Source organism: Onychomys torridus, chromosome 9 (genome assembly GCF_903995425.1).
Source record: "Onychomys torridus chromosome 9, mOncTor1.1, whole genome shotgun sequence".
Taxonomy (NCBI): Eukaryota; Metazoa; Chordata; class Mammalia; order Rodentia; family Cricetidae; genus Onychomys; species Onychomys torridus.
The window spans coordinates 44,992,959-45,019,713 of NC_050451.1; the positions used below are offsets into that span (position 1 = coordinate 44,992,959).

The following is a 26,755-nucleotide window of genomic DNA, read 5'->3' on the forward strand; positions in this document are numbered from 1 at the left end:
CTTGAATGAATGCGTCCCGCAAGGAGTCTTTCCTCTGTTCTGCCCACTCGGGATTTGCTCCCTCCTCTCCACCTTTAAGGCTGTCTTCGTGAAAACTGAACAATTTAAGTGTTCCTTTTCTGTTGCTGCGATTCAAAACGTCATGACCAAGGCAACTTAGAGATGGAAGGGCTGATTTGGACTTTCCGTTCCGGGGAATAAGAGTCTTATCATACAGTCATGGCAGGGAAGTGTGGCAGCTGGAAGGCAGCTGGAAGGCAGCTGGAAGGCAGCTGGAAGGCAGCTGGAAGGTAAGCTGAGAGCTGCTGCCTGGCACAGAAAGCAGAGAGGGAAGGAGGAATGAGCCCTGTGACTTGAAACTTGAAACAAAGCTGGCCCCGCCTCCATGATGTACTTTCCCCCAGCAAAGGCCACACCTGAGACTCCTCCAAAAACACCTGCCAACTAGAGACCAAGCACTGAGATCAGCCGGTGGGGGGTACTTTCATTCAAACCAACATAATTCTTTAAGAAAAGCAAGGTGCAAATATTGTTTCAATACAGTGTCCTAATAGGAAGGAAGGAAGGAAGGAAGAGAGAGAGAGAGAGAGAGAGAGAGAGAGAGAGAGAGAGAGAGGAAGGAAGGAAGGAAGGAAGGAAGGAAGGAAGGAAGGAAGGAAGGAAGGAAGGGAAAAGAAAAGCAGAGTGTAGGTGTTCACTGAGGATGAGTGTGTTCCTAAGTTCCTATGTCCTTTCTGTGCACTGTAATTCCCAGACTCGAAGAGAGAGCGCTGGAAAGCAAACCTCTGAAGGTGCCAGTGAGTATTATGAGCGTTACATTGAAGACCTGAAGAGACAAGGATTTCTGCTCCAGGAACACTTCACGGCTGAAGCAACGCAATTAGCATCTGAAAAGCTGCAAGCAGTAAGCTAGCTGCTTGATAGGATTGTGTCCTCTCAAGCCTTGGCTGAACTGGGAGGGAGGGAGTGCTGTGATTGTTGTTGGGGTTGGTTTGTTATTTTAGATACTCCTCACTCTTTAGTCCAGGCATCAAACGCAAACAAACCTCCTGCCTCAGCCTTCTCAGTGGGCACCATACCCAGCTGATGATTGATTAATTTTGTTTGTTTGTTTGTTTGTTTGTTTTTCTAGACAGGGTTTCTCAGTGTAGTTTTGGTGCCTGTCCTGGATCTTGCTCTGTAGACCAGGCTGGCCTCAAACTCACAGAGATCCGCCTGCCTCTGCCTCCCAACCAAGTGTGCCACCACCGCCCGGCTAATTTTTTTTTTTTTTTTTAATGTAGGGTCTTACCATGTAACTCTGGCAGACTTAGACCTTATGACGTAGACCAGGCTGTCTGTTTTCGTTTTGTTTTGGTTTTGAGATGGGGTTTCTCACCAGGCAGCAGTGGCACACGCCTTTAATCCCAGCACTCAGGAGGCAGAGCCAGGCTGATCTCTGTGAGTTCGAGGCCAGCCTGGTCTACAAAGCGAGTTCCAGGAAAGGCGCAAAGCTACACAGAGAAACCCTGGGGGGCTGGGGGGGCGGGGAGAGATGGGGTTTCTTTGTGTAGTTCTGGCTGTCCTGAAACTTGCCCTGTAGACCAGGATGTCCTCAACTCAAAGATCTGCCTGCCTTTGCCTCCCAAGTGCTGGGATTAAAGGTGTGAGCCACCACCGTCCAGCAGAAATACTTTCTTTATTTAAAAAAAAAAAAAAAAAAAAAAAAAAAAACTGGCAGAGGAGAAGGGAAGCTAAGAAAAAATAAACTTAAAAGGAAGACATGACCACTGGTTGAGATGTGGGACGAGCCACAAGGTGTATTATTTATCTCAGCAACAAGCTCTCACATCTTTGAAAGATTTCACTACAGTCGGGGCTATGACTCCAAGCTCCCTAACTCTTACTGCATATGTTTAATGCCACTGATGGGCCTACACCTTACAGAGTAGAGGAAAAGACAAGAGGAAGAGGAGAACAGGAGAAAGGTGGTAGTGGGGGCCCTCCAACAGGAGTACATGGCAGAGGGGTGGGGGGCAGGAGCCCAGTGGGGACAGGAAGCCTGGCTGGGATCCCAGGATGTTTGTGTTGCCGCCACAAGACACATGAGGCAAAAACCTTATCAAGAAGTTGCTTGGCTCACCATCTAGTGGCTTGAAAGTATAAGCCCCATGGCTCTGGCATCCTGTGGAAGGCCCCTTGTCTACATAATACCATGGAGAGCAAGCCGGGCGGTGGTGGAGCACACTTTTAATCCCAGCACTTGGGAGGCAGAGAGTTCGAGGCCAGCCTAGTCTACAGAGTGAGTTCTAGGGCAGCCAGGACTGTTTCACAGAGAAACCATCTTGAAGAAAAAAAAACAAAAACAAAAAAATAACAAAAAAACAAAAACAAAAAAAAACAACAACAGCAACAAAAAACCCCGAACAACAACAACCATGGAGAGAGAGGGAAAAAATACCATGGAGAGCAAAGTTCCTCCCTCAAGAAAAGCATCCATGTACTCTGAAGCTCTGCCCTGGGTTCTGAGTAACTTCCACCAGTCTCCACCTCTTTTTTTTTTTTTTTTCCTAAAAGATTTATTTATTTATTATGTATACAGCATGTATGACTGCAGGCCAGAAGAGGGCACCAGACCTCATTACAGATGGTTGTGAGTCACCATGTGGTTGCTGGGAATTGAACTCAGGACCTCTGGAAGAGCAGTCAGTGCTCTTAACCGCTGAGCCATGCTCTCCAGCCCTCGTTATTTCCCTTTTTTTTTTTTAAGCTGAGGATCGAACCACTGAGCTAAATCCCCAACCCCCAGTCTCCACCTCTTAAAGGGTCTACTATCCCACTACTCCACAGTGGGGACCCAGCTGCCAGCATATGAGCCTTGAGGGACACTCAAGCCATTTAACCATAGTGTCTGGCTATGGGAGTGGGTGCCTCTCTTGGGCTCTGTCATTATTTTTTTCTTAAACTTTGTTTCCAGGTCTATACTGTTGTTTTGTTGGTTGTTGTTTGTGAGGTTGGAAGTGAAACCCAGGTTCTCAGATACACTAAGCAGGTGCTTGACTACTGACCCACAGCCAGCTTCTGTGTCCGTCTTACACAGTGCTCACGAGGACATTTTTTTTGGAAGTGGTGGTGGTAATTCTTTGTTGCTCTGTTGTTTCAGTTGCTTTTGGAGGAGGTCATAAGTTCAGGCACTCTGAGCCAGGAGGTGAGCCATTTGGTGGAGATGGTCTGGGCAGAAGCTCTGGGACACCTGGAACACACACTTCTCAAGCCAGTGACCAGCATAAGCCTGAATGACGTAAGTCAGGCGTGTCATTGAATGGACCTACTTCCTGTGGCTTGGCGTGAACACTAGCGCTGACAGTCACGTGCTGGTGGTTTACTCCGAAGTCCACCCCCTCACTGCTCTTTTCTCGCTCTCTGAAGGAAGGGAGCATCGGGAGAACCAGATGTCTCTGTCATGTCAGTTCTCGGTGATGGTCAGTGTGGGCCTAAGCACCGTGTCAGGGAACAGAGTGGTAGTGCCCCCGCTTAGATATCCAGATCCTGACCTACTTGGAAACAATCCCTTCAGCCTTTCAGCTCCTCACTGTCTTAGGAAAGGCAGGCTTGCTTCTAGCACACCAGGACATGCTGTTCTCTCTTCCATCATGTATCACGGTGATTGACAAAAACACGTGACTTACAGAAGATATTCCCAATGATCCAACTCATGCAACTGAGCAGTCAAACGAAGACAGTGCAGGCAGCTTTCCCTGTGGAGTGAGACTAATTGTTTCAGGGAGAAACAGATTCCCTGCTGTTCAGTTCGTAAGGCCTTCTCATAATTAGGAACATGGCCCTGCTTTGATGTTGACATCGCTCTACGTTTCTCAATGAGAAGCAAGTCTCCTACCGGTGCCTTGTATTCCTGTCTGTTCGTGTTCACATATGTGTAGTACATGATGCTGCATGTCTCCTCAGAGGTTAGCCACTCATAAGCAGCCCACGATCCGGAGAACAGCCCTGCACTTGGACAACCACAAGCGACCCTAAGTGAACTCGGTGGGTCGTTTTTTAGGAAGATGTTTGTGTAGCAGGGGGACGTGTTGAGAAGAAGAAGGATCCAGAAGGAACAGGAGAGGATTAGAGGAGTGCATACGTGTATAAGACTGTCCAAGGATACATTAAAAATTGTTCTTCAAAAGAAAGAAGCGAAGAGCCCCTGGTTGGTCCCCGCAGTTGAGCTGAGACCAGTTTTGCAAGCATCTCCTCCCTAGCATCAGTCACAGCCTAGCCGGACCTCAAGGTCAGCACTTGTTCTAGAGGCTGTGTTAGTCAGTTTTCCGTCACTATAAGGAAATACCAAGGACAGTCTGTTTATAACGAGAAGCTTTCTTATAGCTCACAGGGTAGTAGATCTCTGGCTGTGATGGACTGACCCTGTTGTTTCGGGCTTCTGATGAGGCAGCGCATCGTATCAGGAGTTTATAGTGATGCAGAACTCACTCGGTTCAAGGCTAAGAAACCAAAGGAAAGAGTGGACTGGGGTTCCACTAGGCTCTTCCTCTAAAGGTCCCCACACTTCCCCAAAGCACCTCCCTAGGGACTAAGCTTAGAAAAACAGTTAAGACTCAAACTAACAGGATTGAAACTATGAAAGAGTTAATAAAAGATATTCTGTTTTTCAAAAGGCCTAAACTGTAGCAGAGTCAGCGATCTATAGAAACTCATAGATCCGGTGTCTCCAGCAGCTGTTTTAGGAATTTTTATGCATGTCTCTTCTATGATTATCAGGATTTAAATTTTTTAATAATCACATTTGCTTTCTGTTTGCAGGTGAGTAAAGCAGAGGGGATTCTCCTTCTCGTAAAATCAGCTCTGAAGAATGGAGACACAGCAGAGCAGCTGCAAAAGACAATGGCCGATTTCTACCGATTAATTCCTCACAAGCACCCGGCATCAGAAGAAATTAACCTGAGGTTGTTAGCTCAGAAAGAGGACCTTTGTCAGGTATGCCCCTGGAATGAAGAATTCAGTTTAAGTGTGTTGCAGGGTCATGTCTTTAAATTATGGTGAATTGAGGCTAGGAAGATTGCCCAGTGGTTAAGGGCACTGGCCCCTCTTTCAGGGTACCTGAATTCAGCTCCCAGCACCCACGTGGTGGCTCACAATCATCTTTAACTACAGTTCTAAGGGACTCAGTCATATTCTGGTATCTGTAGGCACCAGACATGTGTGTGGTATACATACATGCATGTGAGAAAAATACTAATACAGATAAAAATAAAACAAATAAACCTTTAGCCAGGCGGTGGTGGCGCACGCCTTTAATCCCAGCACGTGGGAGGCAGAGGTGGGCAGATCTCTGTGAGTTCAAGGCCAGCCTGGTCTACCAAGTGAGTTCCAGGAAAGGCGCAAAGCTACACTGAGAAACTCTGTCTCGAAAAACAAAACAAAACAAAACAAAACAAAACAAAAAAACAAATAAACCTTTAAAAAATAAAATAAAATTGGATGTGATGGCGCGTACCTTTAATCCCAGCACTCAGCAGGCAGAGACAGGCAGATCTCTGTGGATTCGAGGCCAGCCTGGTCTACAGAGTGAGTTCAAGGATATCCAGGGCTATGTAGAAAGACTCTGTCTCAAAAAACAAAGATATAATAATAATAATAATAATAATAATAATAATAATAATAACAACAACAACAATAATATATCCAGGCATGGTGGTGCACACCTGTGATCCCAGCACTCAAGGGAGGCAGAGGCAGAAGGATCAGGAGTTCAAGGGCAGTCCCAACTACATAGCAAATCTGAGGCCAGCCTGGGCTACATGAGACCCTGTCTCGGGAGAAAAAAAGCGGAGGAGCTGGAGAGATAGCTCGGTGATTAAGAGCACTTGTTGCTCTTGCCAAAGACCCAGTTTCGGTTCCTGGCACCCACAAGGTGGCTCACAGCCATCCATATCTCCACTTCAGCACCAGGCATGTGCACAGTACACATACAGACATACAGGCAAAACATTTGTACATATAAAATAAAAAATAAACAAATCTTTTAAACATGATGCATGTGCTGGGCAGAATGGCACACACCTTTAATCCCAGCACTCAGGAGGCAGAGGCAGGTGAACCTCTTTGAATTCCAGACCAACCTGATCTACATAGCGAGTTCTAGAACAGCAGGGCTATGTAGAGAGACCCTGTCTCCAAAAAAGTGAAAAAAACAAAACAAACAAAATGTGATACCTGTGATGGTTGTGTGCACTCTTGCTGTCAATTTGTTGAGATTTGGAGTCACACTTCTTGACATATCTGTGAGGATGTTTCCAGAATTGTGTGACTGGGGAGGGAAGATTCACCCTGAATGTGGGCAGCAGCACCCCACTGGCTGGGGTCCAAGACTGAATAAAAGGAGACAGTGCACGGACACTCTGCTTCCTGTCTGCACACAGTGTGGCCAGCAGTCTCACAATCCTGCCGCCATGCTTTCTCTGCCATGACAGGCTGTATCCTCCCTAAACCGGGAACCAAGGAAATCCTTCTTTAAGTTGCCTTTGTTGGGCATTTTGACACAGCAATAGGAAAAGTAACTAATTTAAAGTACTATGCTAATGAACAGTTGTACTGTGCTATCAGTGAGGCAATTCTATCTCACCTACCTACCTATCTATCTATCTACCTATCTATCTATCTATCTATCTATCATCTATCTACCATCTATCTACCATCTATCTATCTATCTATCATCTATCTACCATCTATCTACCATCTATCTATCTATCTATCATCTATCTACCATCTATCTATCTATCTATCTATCTATCTATCTATCATCTATCTATCTATCTATCATCTATCTATCTATCATCTATCTACCATCTATCTATCTATCTATCATCTATCTATCTATCTATCATCTATCTATCATCTATCTATCTACCATCTATCTATCTACCATCTATCTACTATCTATCTACCATCTATCTCTCTGTCCGTCTGTCTATCTGTCTGTCTGTCTATCTTTGAGATGGGGATTTCTGTATGCATCCCAGGCTAGCCTTCAACTTCTGGGCTCAAGTAATCCTGCCTCAGTCTCCCAAGTAGCCAGGAAAACTAGCATTGTACCAAGCCTTCTGACTTTTAGAAACTTCATTTTTACTTTTGAGAACAGTCTTGCACTGCAACTTGGGCTGGCCTGGAATTTAACCTAGGTTAGCCTTGAACTCATGGTAATCCTCCTGCCTCTCCCCAAGTGCTAAGGTTATAGATGTGAGCCATGCCTAGCTTTGTACCCAGCATTTCTTCAGTTTAGTATACTACCAATACCAAATGTTAATCTAAAACTTTGCGGGGGGGAAAAAAACTAATTTTTATCTTTGTGGAAAATATTAATGTAATATAGATATTAACTTTGATATGTGGTATCTCTAACATCTCTGTACCATTTCTACCCACAGCTAATAAGAGACATGGTGAATGTTTGTGAAACTAATTTATCCAAACCCAACCCGCCATCTCTTGCTAAATACCGAGCTTTGAGATGCAAAATAGAACATGTTGAACAGAATACTGAAGAATTTTCCAGGGTTAGAAAAGAACTGTTGCAGAGTAATCATGGGTAAGCACAAAGCAAGTCTCTTGGGATCTGTAACAGTGTTGTGTTGTTGTTTGTTTTTGTTCTTTTGGAGGGCCTGCCACCCAGCTCCCAAATAAATCACACACAGAGGCTTATTCTTAATTGTAAATGCCTGGCCTTAGCTTGGCTTGTTTCTTGTCAGCTTTTCTTAACTTTAAATTATCCTGCCTATCTTTTGCCTTTGGGCTTTTCTTTTTCTATTCCTGTATACCTTCCTTGGTTTCTTACTCCATTGCTGGTTGTATAGCTGGGTGGCTGGCCCCTGGAGTCCTCCTTCTTCTTTGGTTCCTCTCCCTCTCCTCCTAGATTTCTCCTCCTATATGTTCTCTCTGCCTGCCAGCCCCGTCTCTCCTTTCTCCTGCCTTGCTATTGACCATTCAGTTCTTTATTAGTCAATCAGGTGTTTTAGATAGGCAAAGTAACACAACTTCGTAGAGTTAAAAAATACAACATAAACAAAATTAACACATTTTAGAATAATATTCTACAACAGTGTTGCTCTTTGAGATCCTTTTAAAAGATATCTAGGAAGATAAAGTAACCCTCTACATTCAAACAAGATAGATGTAACATGATGACAGAGAAGTGCTTTCTTCTGTGTTTACAATATTGTCTTGAGGGGCTAGCAAGATGATGCAGTGGGTCAAAGCACTTGTTTCTAAACCCAGGACCTGAGTTTGATCCCCAGGACCCACATAGTAGAAGGAGAGAACCGACTCCCACAAGCTGTCCTCTGACCTTCACAGGAGTGCCATGACACCCATGGGCACACACAAACACACACACACACACACACACACACACACACACACACACACACACACGTATGTACATACGTACATACATGCACACATGACAAATAAATAAATGCAATTTTAAAAAGAAAAATCAGTCTTATCTGGGGGAGTATCCTGTGCTAACAAGTTTTCCCATTCTCCCACTCTGCTTCCTCAGTGACTTCAAGTTTATTGCTATTATTATGTTGATTGTGTGCATATATGATGTGTGCGTGTGAGTGTAGGTACACACATATCCCAGCACCCATGTAGATGTCATAGGACAATGTTCTGGAGTCGTCCCTCTTCTTCACTGTGATCTCTGGTTTATTCAACAAGCTCTTGACCCACTGGACCATCTTGCCAGCCTGTGACCTAATCTTGCTGAAGGTTAGACTTAAACTTCCAAAGGCTAAAGGTGTAGCTCAACTAAAGGTGGCACAGCTTCTCTAGCATCCATAAGGCCTTGAGTTCCATCCCCAGCATCACACCAGCACATACACAGTGTTTGAGTTTGTGTTATGAAGGGCATTACAAAAGAAAGTCTAAGGGACTGGGGATTTAGCTCAGTGGTAAAGCACTTGCCTAGCAAGCTCAAGGCCCTGGATTCAGTCTTCAGCTCTGACCAAAAAAAAAAAAAGTCTATTCTAGTTCAGATTTAAACAGATAATAGCATATGTGTGCACTCTTCTGACATGTCCATCTATGGAATGAAAAAAATGCAATTGAAAAACTTGGGAAATTTTTATTATTATTGCATTTTATTTAAGTGGTGTCAGGGGGTCAGGTAACTCCTTCCACCATGACGGCCTCGGAGATGAAACTCAGGTTGTCACATTTGGAGCCTGCCAACTCTGTGCTGCTTAGTTTTTGGTCGTCAACTTGCTATACCCTGTCACCTGTGGGTGCTTCTGTAGGAGGCTGTCTTGGTCGTTATCTGAGCTAGGAAGAGTGGCCAACACCACTCCCTGGGATGGGGTCCTGAATAGTGTAAGAGAGGGAAAAGCTAGCTGAAAGGAAACAAACAAGCGAGGATCTCTGCCCTTTCTCGCTCTCCTTGCTCTGGGTTGTAGATGTGGTGTGTCCAGATGCTCTGAGCTCTGCCTGGACCCTCTGTCAGCAATAGACTTTAGTCTGGAACTGTAAACCAAGTGAATCCTTGAGTTGCTTTTGGTCAAGGTACTTTATAATAGCAACAGAGATGACACCAGGTCACAGGCCATTAAATATGAGTTGATTCCCATCCTCAGCCTGTGATTAATAATTCCTCCACATTACATTTCCCCTGGCTGAGACGGTCTGATTTGGGTTGGGTTGGGTTGGGTTTGGTTTGGTTTGGTTTGGTTTGGTTTGGTTTGGTTTGGTTTGGTTTGAGACAGGGCCTCATTCTTTGGCACAGGATGGCCTTGAACTTACTTAGAGAGATCCTCTTGCTTCAGCCTCCACGGGGATGGGATTACAGGTTTGAACACCATGTATAGCTAAGACTAATGTATTTCATGAAAGTTTAGAAACCATGTAACTACAAAGAAGGAATCACCCACAAAACATAACCACTGTAGTATCATGGAGTGGAGCATACCTCATTCTGAATTATTCTTCCTTTGATTCACCTTTGATGTGCTGGTAAATCAGCTCTCTGGATTAAATACCCTGACAGTTAGTGAGTTCGAGCATGGTCTTACTATGTAGCCCAGGCTAATCTGAAACTCATTATGTAGACCAGGCTGGCCTTGAAATACCAATCCTCTTGCCTGTTTCCCAACTGCTAGGATAGCAAGTGTGCACCACCATGCACACACAGCTTTGAGTGACATCTGTTCATTTCTGTGGTATAAATACTCCACCCATGGCCAATGTCAAGGTACAGCAGAATACTTCTGACCAAGCCCACTGTCCCCCAGCAGTGTCCTGGTGTTCAGTGCCTCCCAGTCTTGGCCAGCCATTCCCAGCCATCATGAATTCTTTCGTTACATCCTAGCCATTTTTCCTCCAAAGCACCTTTTATTTATCAGCCTCTCTCCATTTACTCTGCAGTCATCTTTGGTTAGGATGATATCATCCCATCCAGGGTCTGCCACATCCCCCCTGATATGTTTTCCTCTCCTGCCCCATCCACTTGAGTTCCTATAACAACCAGTTAGATCATAGCATGTGCACTGCACCGTGCCATACTCCAATAAATGTCACCTAAAAAGAAAGGCCTTTCCACCACGCCTTTTTCTGGACCTCGTTGGTTTTCTAAGTAACATAAATAATTTAGTAACTTCCTAATTTTTGTCTCTCCCATTAGAATGTAGACTCAATGAAGCCAGAGGCCCCGTTGTCTTATTTCTAATCCTGGGGAAATACTCAGCGTGGATTATGAGTGAAAGCACAAACAAATGCATGCCCTACCCATGGCCAGAGGGATCCTGCTATAGCTTGGCCCAGCCCATGGATGGTGGATTTAGAGCACAGATGATATTATATGTGTGTGTTGCTTAGTCTCTGTCACCTTGACATAAATTAGAGTCATCTGGGAAGAGGGGACCTCAACTGAGGAGTTGCCTCCATCAGGTTGACCTGTAGGCAAGTCTCTGGAACATTTTCTTGATTAATGATTGGTACAGATGGCCCAGCCCACTGTGGACAGTGGCAGACCTAGGCATGTGGTCCTGGGTTGTATAAGAAAGCAGGCCATGGGGAGCAAGACAGTCAGCAGCATTTCTCTGTGGTCTCTGCTTCAGTTCCTGCCTCCAGGTTTCCTGCTTGAGTTTCTGCCTTGGCTTCCCTCTGTGATGGACTGTAACTTTTTTCTTTCTTTTTTTTTTTTTTAGCTGAGGATCGAACCCAGGGCCTTGTGCTTGCTAGGCAACTGCTCTACCACTGAGCTAAATCCCCAACCCCGACTGTAACTTATAATACAAACATGCTTTGGGTCATGGTGTTGATCATAGCAACAGAAAGCAAAACCTGTGTGTGTGTGTGTGTGTGTGTGTGTGTGTGTGTGTGTGTGTGTGTGTGTAAATGCATGCACTTGCCACAGTGTCCTCTTGAAGATCAGAGGACAGTTTGCTGGGGCTGCCCCCCCCTCCACTTCCACCATGTGGGCTCTGGAGACCATCAGACTTACTGGCAAGCCTTTAACTGCTGAACTATGGACATATGAGTTTTCTTGAGATTTCACTTATTAATGATTTACTTTTCTTCTAACTGTATGACCTCAACGTTTTCCTTCTAATTCTTCCAGTGAAAGTCCAGTAGATGTCTTGCAGATATTTAGAGTTGGCAGAGTGAATGAAGCCACAGAGTTTTTGAGCAAACTGGGCAATGTGAGGCCCTTATTTCATGGATCTCGTGTACGGAACATTCTTGGAATCTTGTCTCGGTAAGATGTGCCTTCTTTAGTTTTTAGTTTTCAGACTCATGAATGTGAAATATCCCCTTTCTTGTCTACTTTTATCTAAATTGTGTGTCTTTGATCCTAAACAATACCAAAGTAAATAAACAAATCACATAGGCTTTGCAGTTAAAAGCAGCAAATCTATACATGGAAAAAATTATATGTCATTTGAGTTTTGTATTTGTGATTATCTATATATTTGTGGGTTTTTTTAAGTGTCCTACATAGGTATGAATGCTCCTTGAAATCTGGGCATGGTGATGCTTATAATCCCAGCATTCAACAGGCTGAGGCAGGACGGTTGCATCTAGTTCAGTCCCAGCCTTGGCTACAGAATGAATTCAAGGCCAGCAAGTGTGTGCGGAGTTTTCCTGTCCCAGCAGCTGCTCCCAAATAAATGCACGGAGACTTAATATTAATTATAAATGCTTGGCCAATAGCTCAAGCAGGCTTGTTACTAGATAACTTTTACATTTTAAATTAAACCATATTTCATCTATGTTTTACTATGTGGCTCAGTACCTTATCTCAGTAGGGCATATTCTACTTCCTGCTTCCTCTACATCTCCTGGCGACTCCTCAGACCCTGCCCTTCTTCTTCCCAGCATTCTCCTAGTCTGGCTCTCCCGCCCAATCTCTTCCTACCCAGCTGTCGAGCTGTAGGCCAGTCAGCTCTTTATTAACCAATGAGAGTAATACATATTTATAGTGTACAAAGATTGTTCCACAGTAAGCCAGGGCTATGTACCAAGACCCTAGCTCAAAAAACAAAACTGCAAATGAACACACACACATACACACACACACACACACACACACACACACACACACCAAAAACCAAAACAATAAATTGCTCCTTCACAAGTATGCTCCTCATATAAAAAAGAGCCAGTCTACATCTCACAGAATGTCCAGGGAATATGAATTACTTATCCAAAGTACAACCTTAGTTTTCTGGTTGCTTTGAATAATTTCTTAATATTGGAGGAGAACCTGAAGTTATAGGGACAAGGGGAATTATCAAGCACCTAGGAAAATTAAAAGGTACCACCTGGTGATGCAATAATCCCAGCATCCTGGAGGCAGAGGCAGGCAGATCTCTGTGAGTTCAAAGCCAACTTGGTCTACATAGCAAGTTCCAGTTCTCCCAGGATTACCTAGTGAGACTCTGTCTAAAAAGAAGAAGAAGAGGAAGCAAGAAGGAGAAGGAGGAGGGGGAGGAGAGAAGGAAGAAGAAGGAGCCAAAACTCAAGGGCTGGGGATGTGGCTTAGAGGTAGAATGTTTGCCTCACATGAGTGAGGTCCTGGGTTCAATCCCAAGTGCTAGAAAACAAATTAATTAATTGTATAGAAAATAGGACAAAATCCCAAAAGCCATCTTATAAAATCTATTCAATCTTCTGGTGCAAAATTCAAACAATTGTTATTTCTGTGATCAAGAACAGAAGCCTGCCTTGGCCTGTCTGTATAGAGAAGGTCATGTTTTCGTGCTGAGAAAATTCTGAATGTTCAGAATCCAGTGGGAACCTGTATAAGATCCTGAGCAGTGGAGGGAACCAGTCAGCTTTGGTGTAGAATCTGCATAGCACAGAAGTGGGTTTTCCCATGTACTTAAATTAGATCTACATGGCTTAATAGTGTCTGATACAGTGTGAATGCTAGGAAAGCTGTTGCCAGGAAGTGTTGTTTGAAACTAATGACAAGAAAAATCTACATATTCAGTGCAGATTTTTTTTTTTCTGAATATTTTGAATCCATGGCTGGTTGACTGCAGGTATGGAGGGCCAACTGAACTCTGACCTGAGGTTTGTAAAGACAGGTGAATTTGCTGTTGGTCACTGATTTTAAAGGCTGTGTGGAAGAGTCCTTTCTTCTGGTAAATCATGATCCCGCCCTTCTCTTTCAGTGGGCTGCTTTTACCTAAAGTAGCCGAAGACCGAGGTGTGCAAAGAACAGACGCTGGGAATCTGGGGAGCGGGATTTACTTCAGCGACTCACTCAGGTTAGAGTGTTCTGTCTCATCCCCCACCACTGAGGCCTCACACAAAGCTCCTTCTCTTCCTTTAGTGAGGGAGTTCCCTCACCACGCTGTAAAAGCATGGCTTCTGTGGTGAACGTCTGGGAAATTGTGTTTGAAATCTTCTTAGTGTTTTCCTTCCCCTCTGGGCCTTTTAAATTGTTGTTGTTGTTACTCTTACCTGTTTATTTAGGGTTGTGGACATGTGGATGTGCTGTGGGGTTGGGGGTGAGGTGGGGGAGACCTGGGCATTCCACAGTGTATTTGCGGAGGTCAAAGGTGAACTCGACCTCCAATCAGTTCTTCCCTTCCACCAAGTAGGTCCCAGGGATCCACTTCGGGTCGTCAGGCTTGGTAGCAGGCTCCTCTACCCATTGGGCCGTCTTGCCAGGCCACCTCAGCTTTTACATGTATTTCCTGGCTGGATCTTCTCCAGCACCCCTCCCCTCCTCTACTCCCACTCCCCTCTCATATCACAGGACCTTAAGGCCACCAGGGGGCGCTTGCCTCAGGACATGAACTAAAGTAGGACCCGTGAGGGAGGAGGCCTTTGCAGACACCACAAGACAACAATAGAAGGAAGAGTTTGTCTGGGCCAGTGGTTCCTGGGAGTTTGAGTCCGTTATGGTGGAGACTTGACTTCAGGAGAAGGAAGCCAAGGGCTCACATCCTGAGCACAAAACAGAGCACGCTGAAAATGCCAACAGAGTTGTCATCTGGGGGCCTGGCGTTCACTGGGGGGGACATGTCATTCAAATATCACACCAGCCCCCAGCACACACTTCCTCCATAACTCCACTCACTGCTGAGTCTCCAGAAACAGTGCTGTCATCTGGGGACTAGGTGTTCACTAGGGGGGACATCTCATTCAAATATCACACCAGCCTTGCTTGCTTTTGCTGGCCACTGCTTTCTCCCACTCTCCATCCAGTGGACTCTGTCTCCTTGTTACTTAATTTTTCTTGAGATGGAGTCTCCCTGTGTAACCCATGTCCACAAGGTTGGGCTTGCCCGGCAGACTGCCTAGTTATTTCCGGTTCAAAATAGACATTTCCAGGTCAGAACATCTCGAATGACTAGGACTCCGTGGCTTTACATGGTTGCGTAAAGCGCGCGCGGCCATGTTGTTAGTAGTTAAGCGGCGCTAGGAACACGTCCCGAACACGACAAGACCACGGGAGAGTTTTATTAAAGAGGATAGAGGTGACAGGCCTGGGTGAAACACACATGGGTGAGGAGACCAGGGGGGGAGGAGGAAGAGGAGAGAGGGAGAGAGAGAGACTGAGAGCCTGAGCGCCTGAGAGAGTCATGCAAGATGGCGCCGGCTTTTTAAAGGTTGGGCCGCGCATGCGTACAGGGACTCCTGTGTGTACTCCACGCATGTGCGTAGATTACATGGCTGCGCGCGCGCTTTACACAACCGCGTAAGGCCAGAGTCCCGGTCCCGCGAGATGTCTGACCCAGAGATGGCTATTCTACACCGGAAATAGTTAGGCGGTCCCCCGGGCAAGCCCAACCGTGTAAGCATGTAATTGTCTATCACATGTAATCTACGCGCATGCATGGAGTAGCCACATGTGGTCCTGTACGCATGCGCGGCTCACTCTTTAAAAAGCCAGCGCTATGTTGCATAGGTCTCACTTCTCTCTTTCCTCTCTTCTCTCTCTCTTCTCTCTCTTGTCTTCTCACCCACGTGTGTGCTTCACACAGGCCTGTCACCTCTATCCTCTATCCTATATTAATAAACAGCTCTTCTGTGGATTTGTCGTGTTCGGGACGTATTCCACGAGGGTAAGAGCGCCAAAATAACTAACACTTGCTGGCCTAGAACTTGCTATACAGATCAGATTGGCCTCAAACTCACAGAGATCTGCCTGCCTCTGCCTCCCACCCACGGCTCCTTGTAATTCTTAAAATTCATAGTATAGGGGCCATCAAGCCAGTAAAGGCTCTTAGAGCACATGCCTGGCAAGAAGTGACTCCACAAAGGTGTCCTCTGACCTCCACAGTCATGCTGTGGCCCAGGTGTCCAGCCATCACACATGTGCGCGCACACACACACACACACACGGTTTGTCAGGCACTGGAGATGGACACCAAGGCCTCATGTGTTAGCCAAGCACCCTACCAATTGAGTTACTTTACTTATTACTTTACTTTAATCTTTAAAGTATTTATTATTTTTTCACGTGTTTGAGTGTTTTGCCTACGTGTATGTCTGTCCAGCCCCTATGGGCACTAGACACACATGTAATTTACAGACATACATGCGAGCAAAACAGTTGGTAGGGGGCTAGTGTGGTAGCTGTGAGACCCCCTTCTCTGGGAAAAAAAGAGCAGGCCCCTCAGGCATGGCAGCACACTCCCATAATCCTCAAACTATGGAGGTGAAGACAAGAGAATTCAGAGTTAATGGTTAGCCCTGGCCCTGTAGTGGATTCAAGACCAGTCTAAGCTACAACAAGACCCTGTTTTAAAAAAAGGAAGGAAGGAAGGAAGAAAGGAGAGAGAGAGAGAGAGAGAGAGAGAGAAGCTGTTGAGTCCCCATCTCTGATCTGGTTGTCACAAGGAAACGTCACTCTCCACGTTGACTCAGAGGCTAGGAGACTAGGAAGCCTCTTTCCTTTGGCCAGTGCCTACTTGCTTAGTATTTAATGATCTTTGTGAGCTTTAGTGCAAGCAAGTTCAATACAGCTTTCTTATCTAACAAAACGGTTTTTCTTTGAGAGGGAGGAAGGATTGTAGGAGCCAGAGGGGTCAAGGACACCATGAGAACATGGTCCACAGAATCAACTAAGCAAGTTTCACAGGGATTCACAGAGACTGAAGAGACAATCAGTATGTCTGGTGACATACTAGATCTTCTGCATATATGTTATGGTTGTGTAACTTTTTTTTTTTTGTGGGACTCCTAACAGTTGGGGTGGGGGTGTCTATGACTCTTTGGTCTGCTCTTAGGACCCTTTTCCTCCTACTGGGTAGCCTCACCTAGCCTTGATATGAGGGTCTATGCCTAGTTTTATTGCAACTTGTTACACTGTGTTAGGTTGATATCCCCTAGAGGCCTGCTCCTTTCTGAAGGGAAGTGGAGGAGGAGTGGATCTGGGGGCGAGAGGAGGTGTTTGGGGGACTGGGAGGAGTGAAGGGAGGGGAAATTGCAGTCAGGATGGAATGTTTGAGAGAAGAATTGAGAAAGAAAAACAGGAAGAAAGAAAGAAAGAAAGAAAGAAAGAAAGAAAGAAAGAAAGAAAGAAAGAAAGGAAACTGGCTAGAGCTTTGATTTACCACTGTCTCACACATTTCTTATCCGTTTTTTTTAAATGGGATTGTAGCTGGGCAGTGGTGGCACACACCTTTCATCCCAGCACTCGGGAGCCAGAGGCAGGCGGATCTCTGTGAGTTCAAAATCCAGCCTGGTCTACAGAGTGAGCTTCAGAACAGCCAAGGCTACACAGAAAAACCCTGTCTCAAAAAAAAAAAAAAGAAGAAGAAGAAGAAGAAGGAGGAGGAGGACGGTGTTTGTAAAGTAAACTAGCTATTTTTACGTGAAAAAGTTTTTTCTTTTTCTTCATTCCTCACAGCACAGTATAGACTGAGTCCCTGAGAACAAAGGGCTTTGACTGCTGTAAAGAAGGACACTATCATACTTCAACCTAAGATTTTGTTTGTTTTAATTATTTATTTATTTATTTGTTTATTTATTTATTTATTTATTACTATCTATACACAGTGTTCTGCTTGCTTGCACCTGAACACCAGAACAGGGCGCCAGATCTCATTACAGATGGTTGTGAGCCGCCATGTGGGTGCTGGGAATTGAACCCAGGACCTCTGGAAGAGCAGCCGGTGCTCTTACCCTCTGAGCCATCTCTCCAGCCCGTTTTTATTCTTTTGAGAGAGGGTCTCCTGAGGGTCTAGCCCAGACTGTCTGGGAACTCATGATGTACCCTAGGCTAGCCTGGAACTTGCAGTGATCCTGCTGCCTCAACTTTCTAAGAACTAGAATCACAGATGTGTCCGATACTGAAGTTCTCAAGTAAGTACGTAATGAACAGCTCCTCTTCCTTCTCTTTGTCTTCTCCCCTCCTCCTCCTCTTCTTCAGCGGGGGTTTTACGAAGTCGCCTAAGATGGCCTTGAACTCCTGATCCTCCTGCCTAAATCTCCCCAGTGTTGGGCTATAGGTGCGCACCTGCCCAACTTTTCACAGTGAAGTTCTAACTTGTGTCTTGGTGGTAGACTCTGGAAGGTTCTCCCTAAAAGTCTTTCGACAGTTCAGGCTTGAGTATCCCTTGTCTGTGGAGTTAGATGTTTGTTTCAGATTTGAGATTGTTTGTGTATGCATGAGGAGATATCTTTGGGAACATCCAAATCCAAATGTGAAATTCGTTTATGTTGCTACAACTGATCAGTGTAGCCTGCTGGTGATTTGCTGTTGTTTCTTTGTTTCCAGACAAGGTTTCTTTGTGTAATAGCACTAGCTGTCTTGGAACTAGCTCTGTGGACCAGGTTGGCCTCTAACTCACCTGTCTCTGCCTCCTGAGTGCTGGGATTACAGGCATGCGCCACCACCGCCTGGCTACCTGCTGGTGATTTTATACAGTATGTTTGGTGTGCCATCCCTCAGATTGCAGCCATCACAAGGTTGGGGTAGAATGTTCCAACTGTGGTATCACACCAGTGCTCAAAGTTTTCAATTTCAAAGTCATTTCAGATTTTGATTCACAGTTTTGAATTTCAGATGGCCAACCTGTGCTTCTTGTACAACGAAGTGAGGCTGGCCGTAGCTGGTATAACCTGTGCTTTATTTCCTTCTTCATGCAGTACAAGCATTAAGTACTCACATGCAGGAGAGACGGATGGCTCCAGACTCCTGGTTATCTGTGACGTTGCCCTGGGAAAGTGTATGGACTTATTCAAGAAGGACTTTTCTTTAACTGAGGCACCACCAGGCTATGACAGTGTGCATGGAGTTTCGGAAATGGCCTCTGTCCCTACAGACTTTGAGGTATTTTATTTCAGGAGACGCGCAGACCCAGGGTTGTGGGTCAGTAGCCAAGACCTTGCATAGCACTTAAAAACAAATCAGTTGGGCAAACAAACAAACAAAAAGCCAAAACAAACAAAATGGGCCCCAAATGTGCAAAGACCAGCCCCAGAGGGTTGCTTCTATTTTTATTAAATATGTTTTCATGTAAGTCATGCCCAGCCATCCACCACCCAAATCTAGTCTTTGCTAAATTAGCAAATGGGAGTTTCTGCTTCTCTGGGACACCTGGCTGTTCTTCTCTGTGCTTAGTTACCCCTCATCGATTTCCATTTCTAGGATGACGAATTTGTTGTTTATAAAACTAATCAAGTTAAAATGAAGTACATTGTTAAATTTTGCATTCCTGGAGATCAAGTAAAGGACTTCCATCCTCATGAAAATACTGAATTAGAGGAACCCAGAGCTGAGCCTTCAAATGTTTCAAAGGTTGAAGGTAAGACAAGTTTCTTGAGTGCTCTTTTTTATGAGATAATATAAAACGGAAATTTTTTTTGAAAACATTTACATTCATTTTTGTTGTTGTTGTTATTTGTTTGTTTTGATTTGGGTTTTTTTGAGACAGGGTTTCTCTGTGTAGCTTTGCGCCTTTCCTGGAACTCACTCGGTAGCCCAGGCTGGCCTCAAACTCACAAAGATCTGCCTGCCTCTGCCTCCCAAGTACTGGGATTAAAGGCATGCGCCACCACCTGGCTTGTTTTTTGTTTTTTGTACATACATTTTTGGTATGCAGCATCTATGACCTCCTTTTTTCATTGTATCTTGAACATATAAAAACCAAGATGGGGGGCGGGAAGGGGGTGAGGGAACGCCTGTAATCCCAGCACTCAGAGGCAGAGGCAGGTGGATCTCTGTAAATTCGAGGCCAGCCTGGTCTACAGAGCTAATCCAGGACAGGCTCCAAAGCTACAGAGAGACCTCATCTTAAAAAAACAAAAAACAAGATGCTTAAGAAAGATCAAGTGATCTCAGAATCTCCTGCCTTGTCACTGGCATGCCTAAGTTACCTTGTTCTTGGGGATGGCCTAATAATGCAATTCATTTTATGGGTCTTCGTTTTTTTTATTGCTATAGCAAAATACTAAATGTGTTATAAAGAAAAAATGTTTGTAATATTTGCTTTTGTGTGTGTATGTGTGTGTGTGTGTGTGTGTGTGTGTATGTTGTGTGTGTGTGTGTGTGTGTGTGTGTGTGTGTGTGTGTGTGTGCAGATGTGGAGGTCAGAGAACAACCTGCAAGGATTTTCCTCTTTTCAGCTGTAGGCCCTGGGGATTGGACTCAGTGGGCAGGAGGGCCTTGAATTCCAGGCCCTCCTGGACTACACAGCAAGCCTGTGTCTCAGAACAAACCGGAACAAGGAAGGGCTTGTCTGGCTCACAGTTTCAGAGGTTTGGGGGCCTGATGCTGCTGCCATAAGCTTGGTTCTGGACCTCAAGGCAGATGGTCTCACAACGGAAACATGGGAGAGATCACACCAAGAGACAGTCAGCCAGAGCAGGAATGAGACCAGCAGCAAACTCCCACTAGGTCCTACCTTGTAAAGGTTCCGCCCACCCCCAAACATCACACCCTGGTGACTAAGCTTCTAACCCATGAACCTTTGGGAGATGAACTACATCCAAGCCATGGCATCCACAGAACGAGGCCAGAGTACAATAGTAAAGGTGGGTGGAATTAGCAGATGTGGCTGTAGAGTCAGGAAGCTTGTATTGACTGTGACTCCCACTTAACAAGTAGAAGCTTCTTGGACACTTGACCTCTCAGATGGTCATAAGCACATGTTCTTGTTAAGTGTTGCAATAAGGATGAATAAGAAAAGAGAAAGGGGCCCACAAATTGTAATGCACACTTAGGTCAAATAGCAGAAAATACTAATTTCCTAGAAGACCATGGCCCACCTAATAAAACAGTGAAAACATGTTAGAAGCCAGCCATGATGATGCATGCTTATAATCCCAGCACCTAGGAGCTTAGGGAGGATGCTTGCCACAAGTTTGAGGCTTGCCAAGGCTGCACAGCAAGACCCCTGACAACACCCCTCCCCAAAAGCTAGCACTTCTATTGACAACCAAGTTTGTTTGGGTTTGTTAGTTTGTGTGTCTGTTGTGATGCTAGGGACTGATCCAGATGCTTGGACATGCTGAACTGGCCCACTGAGCCCCATATCCCAGGGCTTTTTATTTGTTCTTTTTTCCTTTATTTCTTTCCTGTGCTACGGATTGAGCAAAGAGCCTCATACATGCTAGCCAAGTAAGTGCTCTGTTACTGAGTTACATCCCAGCCCTTTTTACTTTTATTTATTTTTGACACAAGGTTTTTCAGGTTGCCTAGGCTGCCCATGTACTCACTCTATAGTCTACACAGGCTCTGAAATTTTCATTTCTCTTCTCTCAGTCTCACGAATATTTTGGATAACAGGTCTATACCATCTGTCTTAGGGTTTTCTGTTGCTGTGAAGAGATACCATGACCATGGCAACTCCTATAAAGAAAACATTTGATTGGGGCTGGTTTACAGTTTCAGAGGCTTAGTCCATTATTGTCATGGTGGGACATGGTGGCATGCAGACAGACATGGTGCTGGAGAAGGAGCTGAGAGTCCTACATCTTGATCCACAGGCAACAAGAAATGAACTGTGTGCCATACTGAGTGTAGCTGAGCAAAGGAGACCTCAAAGCCCACCCCCACAGTGACACACTTCTTCCAACAAGGTCACACCTCCTAATATCGCCACTCCCTTTGGGGGCCATTTTCTTTCAAACCACACTATCCAAATCATTTTTTTAATTGGAAATGTATGCATTCAAATCTGTTCAAGGAGATGCTGCTAAATTTTTCACTAGGAGTCATTAAACAAACTGTCTGACAAGATGTTGCCTATTTATAGATAAATAACCATATATCAGTTAATAAAGGATATTAAATTTTTTATTTGTTTGCTTTGAGACAGAGTCTAATTATGCATTCCTGGCTGACCTGGAATTCATTAAATAAGCCAGTATAGCCAGGAACTCGTAGAGATCCTTCAGTCTCTGCCTCCCAAATTCTGGGATTCAAGATGTGCACCAGCCCATAATTTTCCAGTATGCTATAGTAGTTTGATTTAGACTTCCTTGGACTGAAAATTCTAGTTTCATTTTGCTCCAAAAGCCATTTTGGCACAATGAATGATAGTGACTGATCAATTCAAATGATAATCAGGGAATACACATAGCTGTTTGAATTTCACTATGCTTACTGAGACCGTCTCAGGAACTCTGTATCTTTGTGTGTGTTTAAATGTAAGTCTTTCAAGTAATATACAATTCTAGACTTCAAGTTGATGCTTCAAAGCCTCAGGTTTTATTAATTGTTTTTTAACCAGAGCTGAGGACCGAACCCAGGGCCTTACACTTGCTAGGCAAGCGCTCTACTGATGAGCTAAATCCCCAACCCCTCCCTCAAGTTTTAAAAGGCAGAAATAGGGTTGGAGAGATAGCTGAGAGGTTAAGAACACTGACTGCTCTTCCAGAGGTCCTGAGTTCAATTCCCAGCACCCACATGGTGGCTCACAACCATCTGAGATGAGTTCTGGTGCCCTCTTCTGGCCGGAAGTCATACATGCTGTATACATAATAAATAAAATCTTTAACAAAAAAAAAAAAAAAAAAAAAAAAAAAAAAAAAAAAAAACCTGGGCAGTGGTGGTGCAAGCCTGTAATCCTAGCACTCGGGAGGCAGAGGCAGGTGGATCTCTGTGAGTTCGAGGGCCAGCCTGGTCTACAAAGTGAGTTCCAGGACAGGCTCCAAAGCTACAGAGAAACCCTGTTTCGAAAAACCAAAAAAAAAAAAAAAAAAAAAGCAGAAATAGAAAAACTGACGTTTGGGAATCCATGTAATCTCAGCAGGCATGAGGGAGACTAGCTCCCTATTTTTCCCCCAGGGTACTTTTGAGGAGGGAGAAGTGAGGAGTATGTAGATAAAAATATAAAGGAGAAAGACAGACAGAAACATAGGATAGCTCAGAAAGGCCTGGGTCAAACCCACCGGCCTCTTCCGTTTCTACTAAAGGGCTTTTTAAAGGAATGCCAAGGGGTAGAGCAAAAGACCTCTTCCCAGCATAGCCAAGTGCAGACCATCCCAGATACCTAATGAGGATGCACATGGTCCAGCCATCCCCTAATGCAGCCCGGCTGTGTAAAGCAAGCTCAGATCTCACTAGGAAGCTTTTGTGGGCTACCACACAGACAGAGAGGCAGGAGGACCAGAATTTCCTCCATGTTCAAGGTCCCTGCTAATGTGTTTAGGTGCCTGCAGAGGCCAGAAGAGGACATAGGCTCCCCTGGAGCTGGAGTTAAAAGCAGCTTTTTGGAGCCCCACATGATTCTGGGACTCTTCAGAAGAGCAGGAAGTGCTCTTAATTACTGAACCTTCTCTGCAGCCCCCTCTAAGTGTTTTAGAGTTTTTGTTATAGTGGTCTTTCACTTTATTCCAGGATGGTGGTGGGGTTTTGAAGCTGTTAGGAATGGGATTCTTTCCCCCGATTTCTTTCTCAACATGCTGTTTGTTATTGGCATATACAAAAGCTACAGATTTTTCTATTTTAATTTTTAATCTTGCGTCTTTGTTCAGCGTGTTTTATCGGCTCTAAGGGTTTTCTGGTGTGGATTTGGGGTTTTATAGAGAATCATAGTGTCTGCAGTAAGGGTAGGCTGGCTCTTTCCCATTGCATCCCTTTTCTTGCGTCTCCCATCTGATGCTCTGGGTGTGACTCCCTGCACTGTACCAAGTAAGAGCGGGAGCCTGAGCTTTTTAAGTTATGAGATATTTAATCGCTGCATCATTCTTCTTATAGATATGCTTAAATTATACATTTTATACATAGTAATATAAATATAATATAAATTAAATTATATATATATAAATTATATATCTAATCTTGGTTTAAATTTGGTCAGTCAGAAGCTGGAGAGATGGTTCAGGGGTTAAGAACTCCAGCTATTCTTCAGATGACCCAGGTTCTGTTCTCAGCACCCACAAGGCAGCTCACAGCTGTCTGTTACTCCAGTTCTAGAGGATACAATGCTCTTTCTGGCCTCCAAAGGCCAGGAACACTCATAGTGCCAGACACAGATACAGGCAAAACACCCATACACAAAGATAAAGAGTTCTAAAAGTTTGGTAGATTATATACATCTAGAACTCCATCTATTTCTTTTTCGGTTTTTCAAATTTAGTGGCATGAATTTTTTAAGGTATATCATAGTGGCTTTGAATTTGATTATTAACTGTCTTAATGACTCTCTTTCATCACTAATTTTATTAATTTAAGTTTTTCTATCTTTACAAATATCAGAAAAATCTAAGGATTCCGTGTTTTCTATCTTATCACATTGGAAGAGAACTATTCATCAGAGGGGTGGAGAGATGGCTTAGTGCTTAAGAGTACTGGCTGTTGGGTTGGGGATTTAGCTCAGTGGTAGAGCACCTTCCTAGCAAGCACAAGGCCCTGGGTTCGATCCTCAGCTCAAATAAATAAATAAATAAATAAATAGGAAGAGTACTGGCTGCTCCCCCAGAGGGTCTGGATCCACTTCCTAGCATCTACATGGCATCTCGCAACCATCTGTAACTCCAGTTTCAGGGGATCCTGCACCCTCTTCTGGCCTCTGTGGGCATCAGGCACACACTTCGTACACAGACATACATGCAGGCAATATACCATACACATAAAATAAAAAAAATTTTAAATAATTTAAAAATAGAAGCAGACAGAAAACAAGAAAATACAAAGAATCAATGAAACAAAGAGTTGGTTTTGGGAAAGAAGAAAGATTTAGGTCCTACTTTGGTCTCCAAATAATAAATACTTTTTTTTTTTGAGCTGAGGATCGAACCCAGGGCCTTGCACTTGCTAGGCAAGCGCTCTACCACTGAGCTAAATCCCCAACCCATAAATACTTTTTAAAAAATTAATGTGTGTGTGGAGATCACATGTGGAGATCAGGAGACAATCCATGGTAAATAGTTCTTTCCTTCCCACATGGGCCCTAGGGATCAAACTCAAGTTGTCAAGCTTGAGAGCACATGCCTTTACTCAACAAGCCAGCTCACCAGCCCAATAACAAACTTCTTTAACGAAATAAAAAAGGAGAAATGTATTTGAGAGTTCTTTCTCCCTGGGTTTAATTTCCTAGCCGGAGGTTAAAACCCACGGTGGCTTTCAGTGTCGCTGAGCGCTGGTGTCATCTGAGTGGAGCCTGGGTCGGGCCCTGAGCACCACCAGCACAGAAGCAAAAAGACAACAAATAAGAAAGAACAGCTGGATGCGGCGGCACACACCTGTCATCCCAGCACCTGAGGCCGAGGCAGGCAGCTTTCCTGCTTGAGAATAGACGAGGCTAGCTCCATAGGGAGATCTTACCTTAAACAAAAACTCATAGGATACTATGAGTATAGTACTATTTTCCATCTCTTCCTAACTATAATGTCTAAACAATGGAGTAGGTAATAGGGATGAAGGTGATACCAACAGAGATGTGGCCGTTTTAAAGCTGACATGGTTGTGAATTGCAGATTTCCAGTTACCAGACATCAAGCCCCTCACCAACGTCAAAGCTGGCCTTCAGGACGCATCAGCGAATTCTGTCCCTCTTGAAAGTGTTCACATCAAGGGAAGAATAATAGACTTTGTAGCCCAGGTATGCTTTTTGTGGTTTTATGACAGGTAAATAAATGAATATAAGTCATAAATGAGAATTTGGTTACAGTTACATGAACTAAATGAAATACACATTGAAATACATATGTCACTTATTTAAGGAATAATGGAAAGAAATTTTGTTTTGTTTTGTTTTTTGTTTTCCGAGACAGGATTTCTCTGTGTAGCTTTGTGCCTTTCCTGGAACTCACTTGGTAGCCCAGGCTGGCCTCGAACTCACAGAGATCCTCCTGGCTCTGCCTCCCGAGTGATGGGATTAAAGGCATGCGCCACCACTGCCCAGCCGGGAAATTGTCTTAATTAAATATTTAGTACAAACACATGTTTTTTTTCCTATTCTATCTATAGTTGGTTGAATCCATCATGGAATTGGCATCTGCAGATACAGAATACCAATTGTATATTATTCTAAAATATATTCATTAAACACATTTTCCACTTACATTTTTAACTTCTTTTGGACTTATTGGGCATGGTCCCATCATAGGGCCAGGAATGTCAGTATTCCAGGTGTCCCCAGCCTCATGACACTTGAGGGTAGCAAAATTCTTATCATGAGGGGGCTTTTTGACTTCTGCTCTGGTCAGGTGTATATAACTACCCAAATATGCAGCTGGTGCCCTGGGTCATGTGGCATGAACAGTCCCTTGTGGTGGTAGGAAACATGGACCCCAGAAACCAGGCTTGTGAATTTGGAGGGCATGTTGAAAATTTAAGGGATTTAAACTGTGGTCAGTGGTCCACACCTGTAACCCTAGCACTTGGAAAGTGAAGGAAGGTAGGAGGGTCCTGAGTTCAAGTTCATGACCAGCCTGGGCTGCATGTGACCCTATCTGAAAAAAGCAAAAAAACAAAAACCAAAAAAATTTTAGGAAATGAGTGTGTATAATTATTTTCATTAGTTGTTCTTGCAAATGTTCCATGTGATTTTATCAATTATGCAGAATTCTTTCCCCTTCCTCTTTCAGGTCATTGTTTTTCAGACATACACAAATCAAAGTCACGTGCCTATTGAGGCAAAATACATCTTTCCTTTGGATGACAAGGCAGCTGTGTGTGGCTTCGAGGCATTCATCAACGGAAAGCACATAGTAGGAGAGGTAAGAAGAGAGAGCAAAGCACATAGTAGGAGAGGTAAGAAGAGAAAGCGCAGAGTCCCCGTGTTCCCAAATCTCCATCATCGGAGTACCCAGGACTGTAAGGTTGGGAAATTAAAACCAAACACTCTTT

At 44.3% G+C, this 26,755-nt stretch overlaps 1 protein-coding gene across 1 annotated transcript in view; it reads left to right on the forward strand.

Annotated features, from left to right (window-relative positions):
* The window catches only part of Parp4 (poly(ADP-ribose) polymerase family member 4), a 90,979-nt gene that overhangs the window by 14,625 nt on the left and 49,599 nt on the right, over positions 1–26,755 (forward strand). The window contains exons 7-16 of the mRNA XM_036198507.1: positions 755–904; positions 3,143–3,280; positions 4,801–4,974; positions 7,425–7,585; positions 11,612–11,749; positions 13,671–13,766; positions 18,604–18,787; positions 19,106–19,262; positions 25,381–25,505; positions 26,494–26,625. Of these exons, the coding sequence (XP_036054400.1) occupies positions 755–904; positions 3,143–3,280; positions 4,801–4,974; positions 7,425–7,585; positions 11,612–11,749; positions 13,671–13,766; positions 18,604–18,787; positions 19,106–19,262; positions 25,381–25,505; positions 26,494–26,625 (1,455 nt within the window). The remainder of the gene's footprint in view (positions 1–754; positions 905–3,142; positions 3,281–4,800; positions 4,975–7,424; positions 7,586–11,611; positions 11,750–13,670; positions 13,767–18,603; positions 18,788–19,105; positions 19,263–25,380; positions 25,506–26,493; positions 26,626–26,755) is intronic.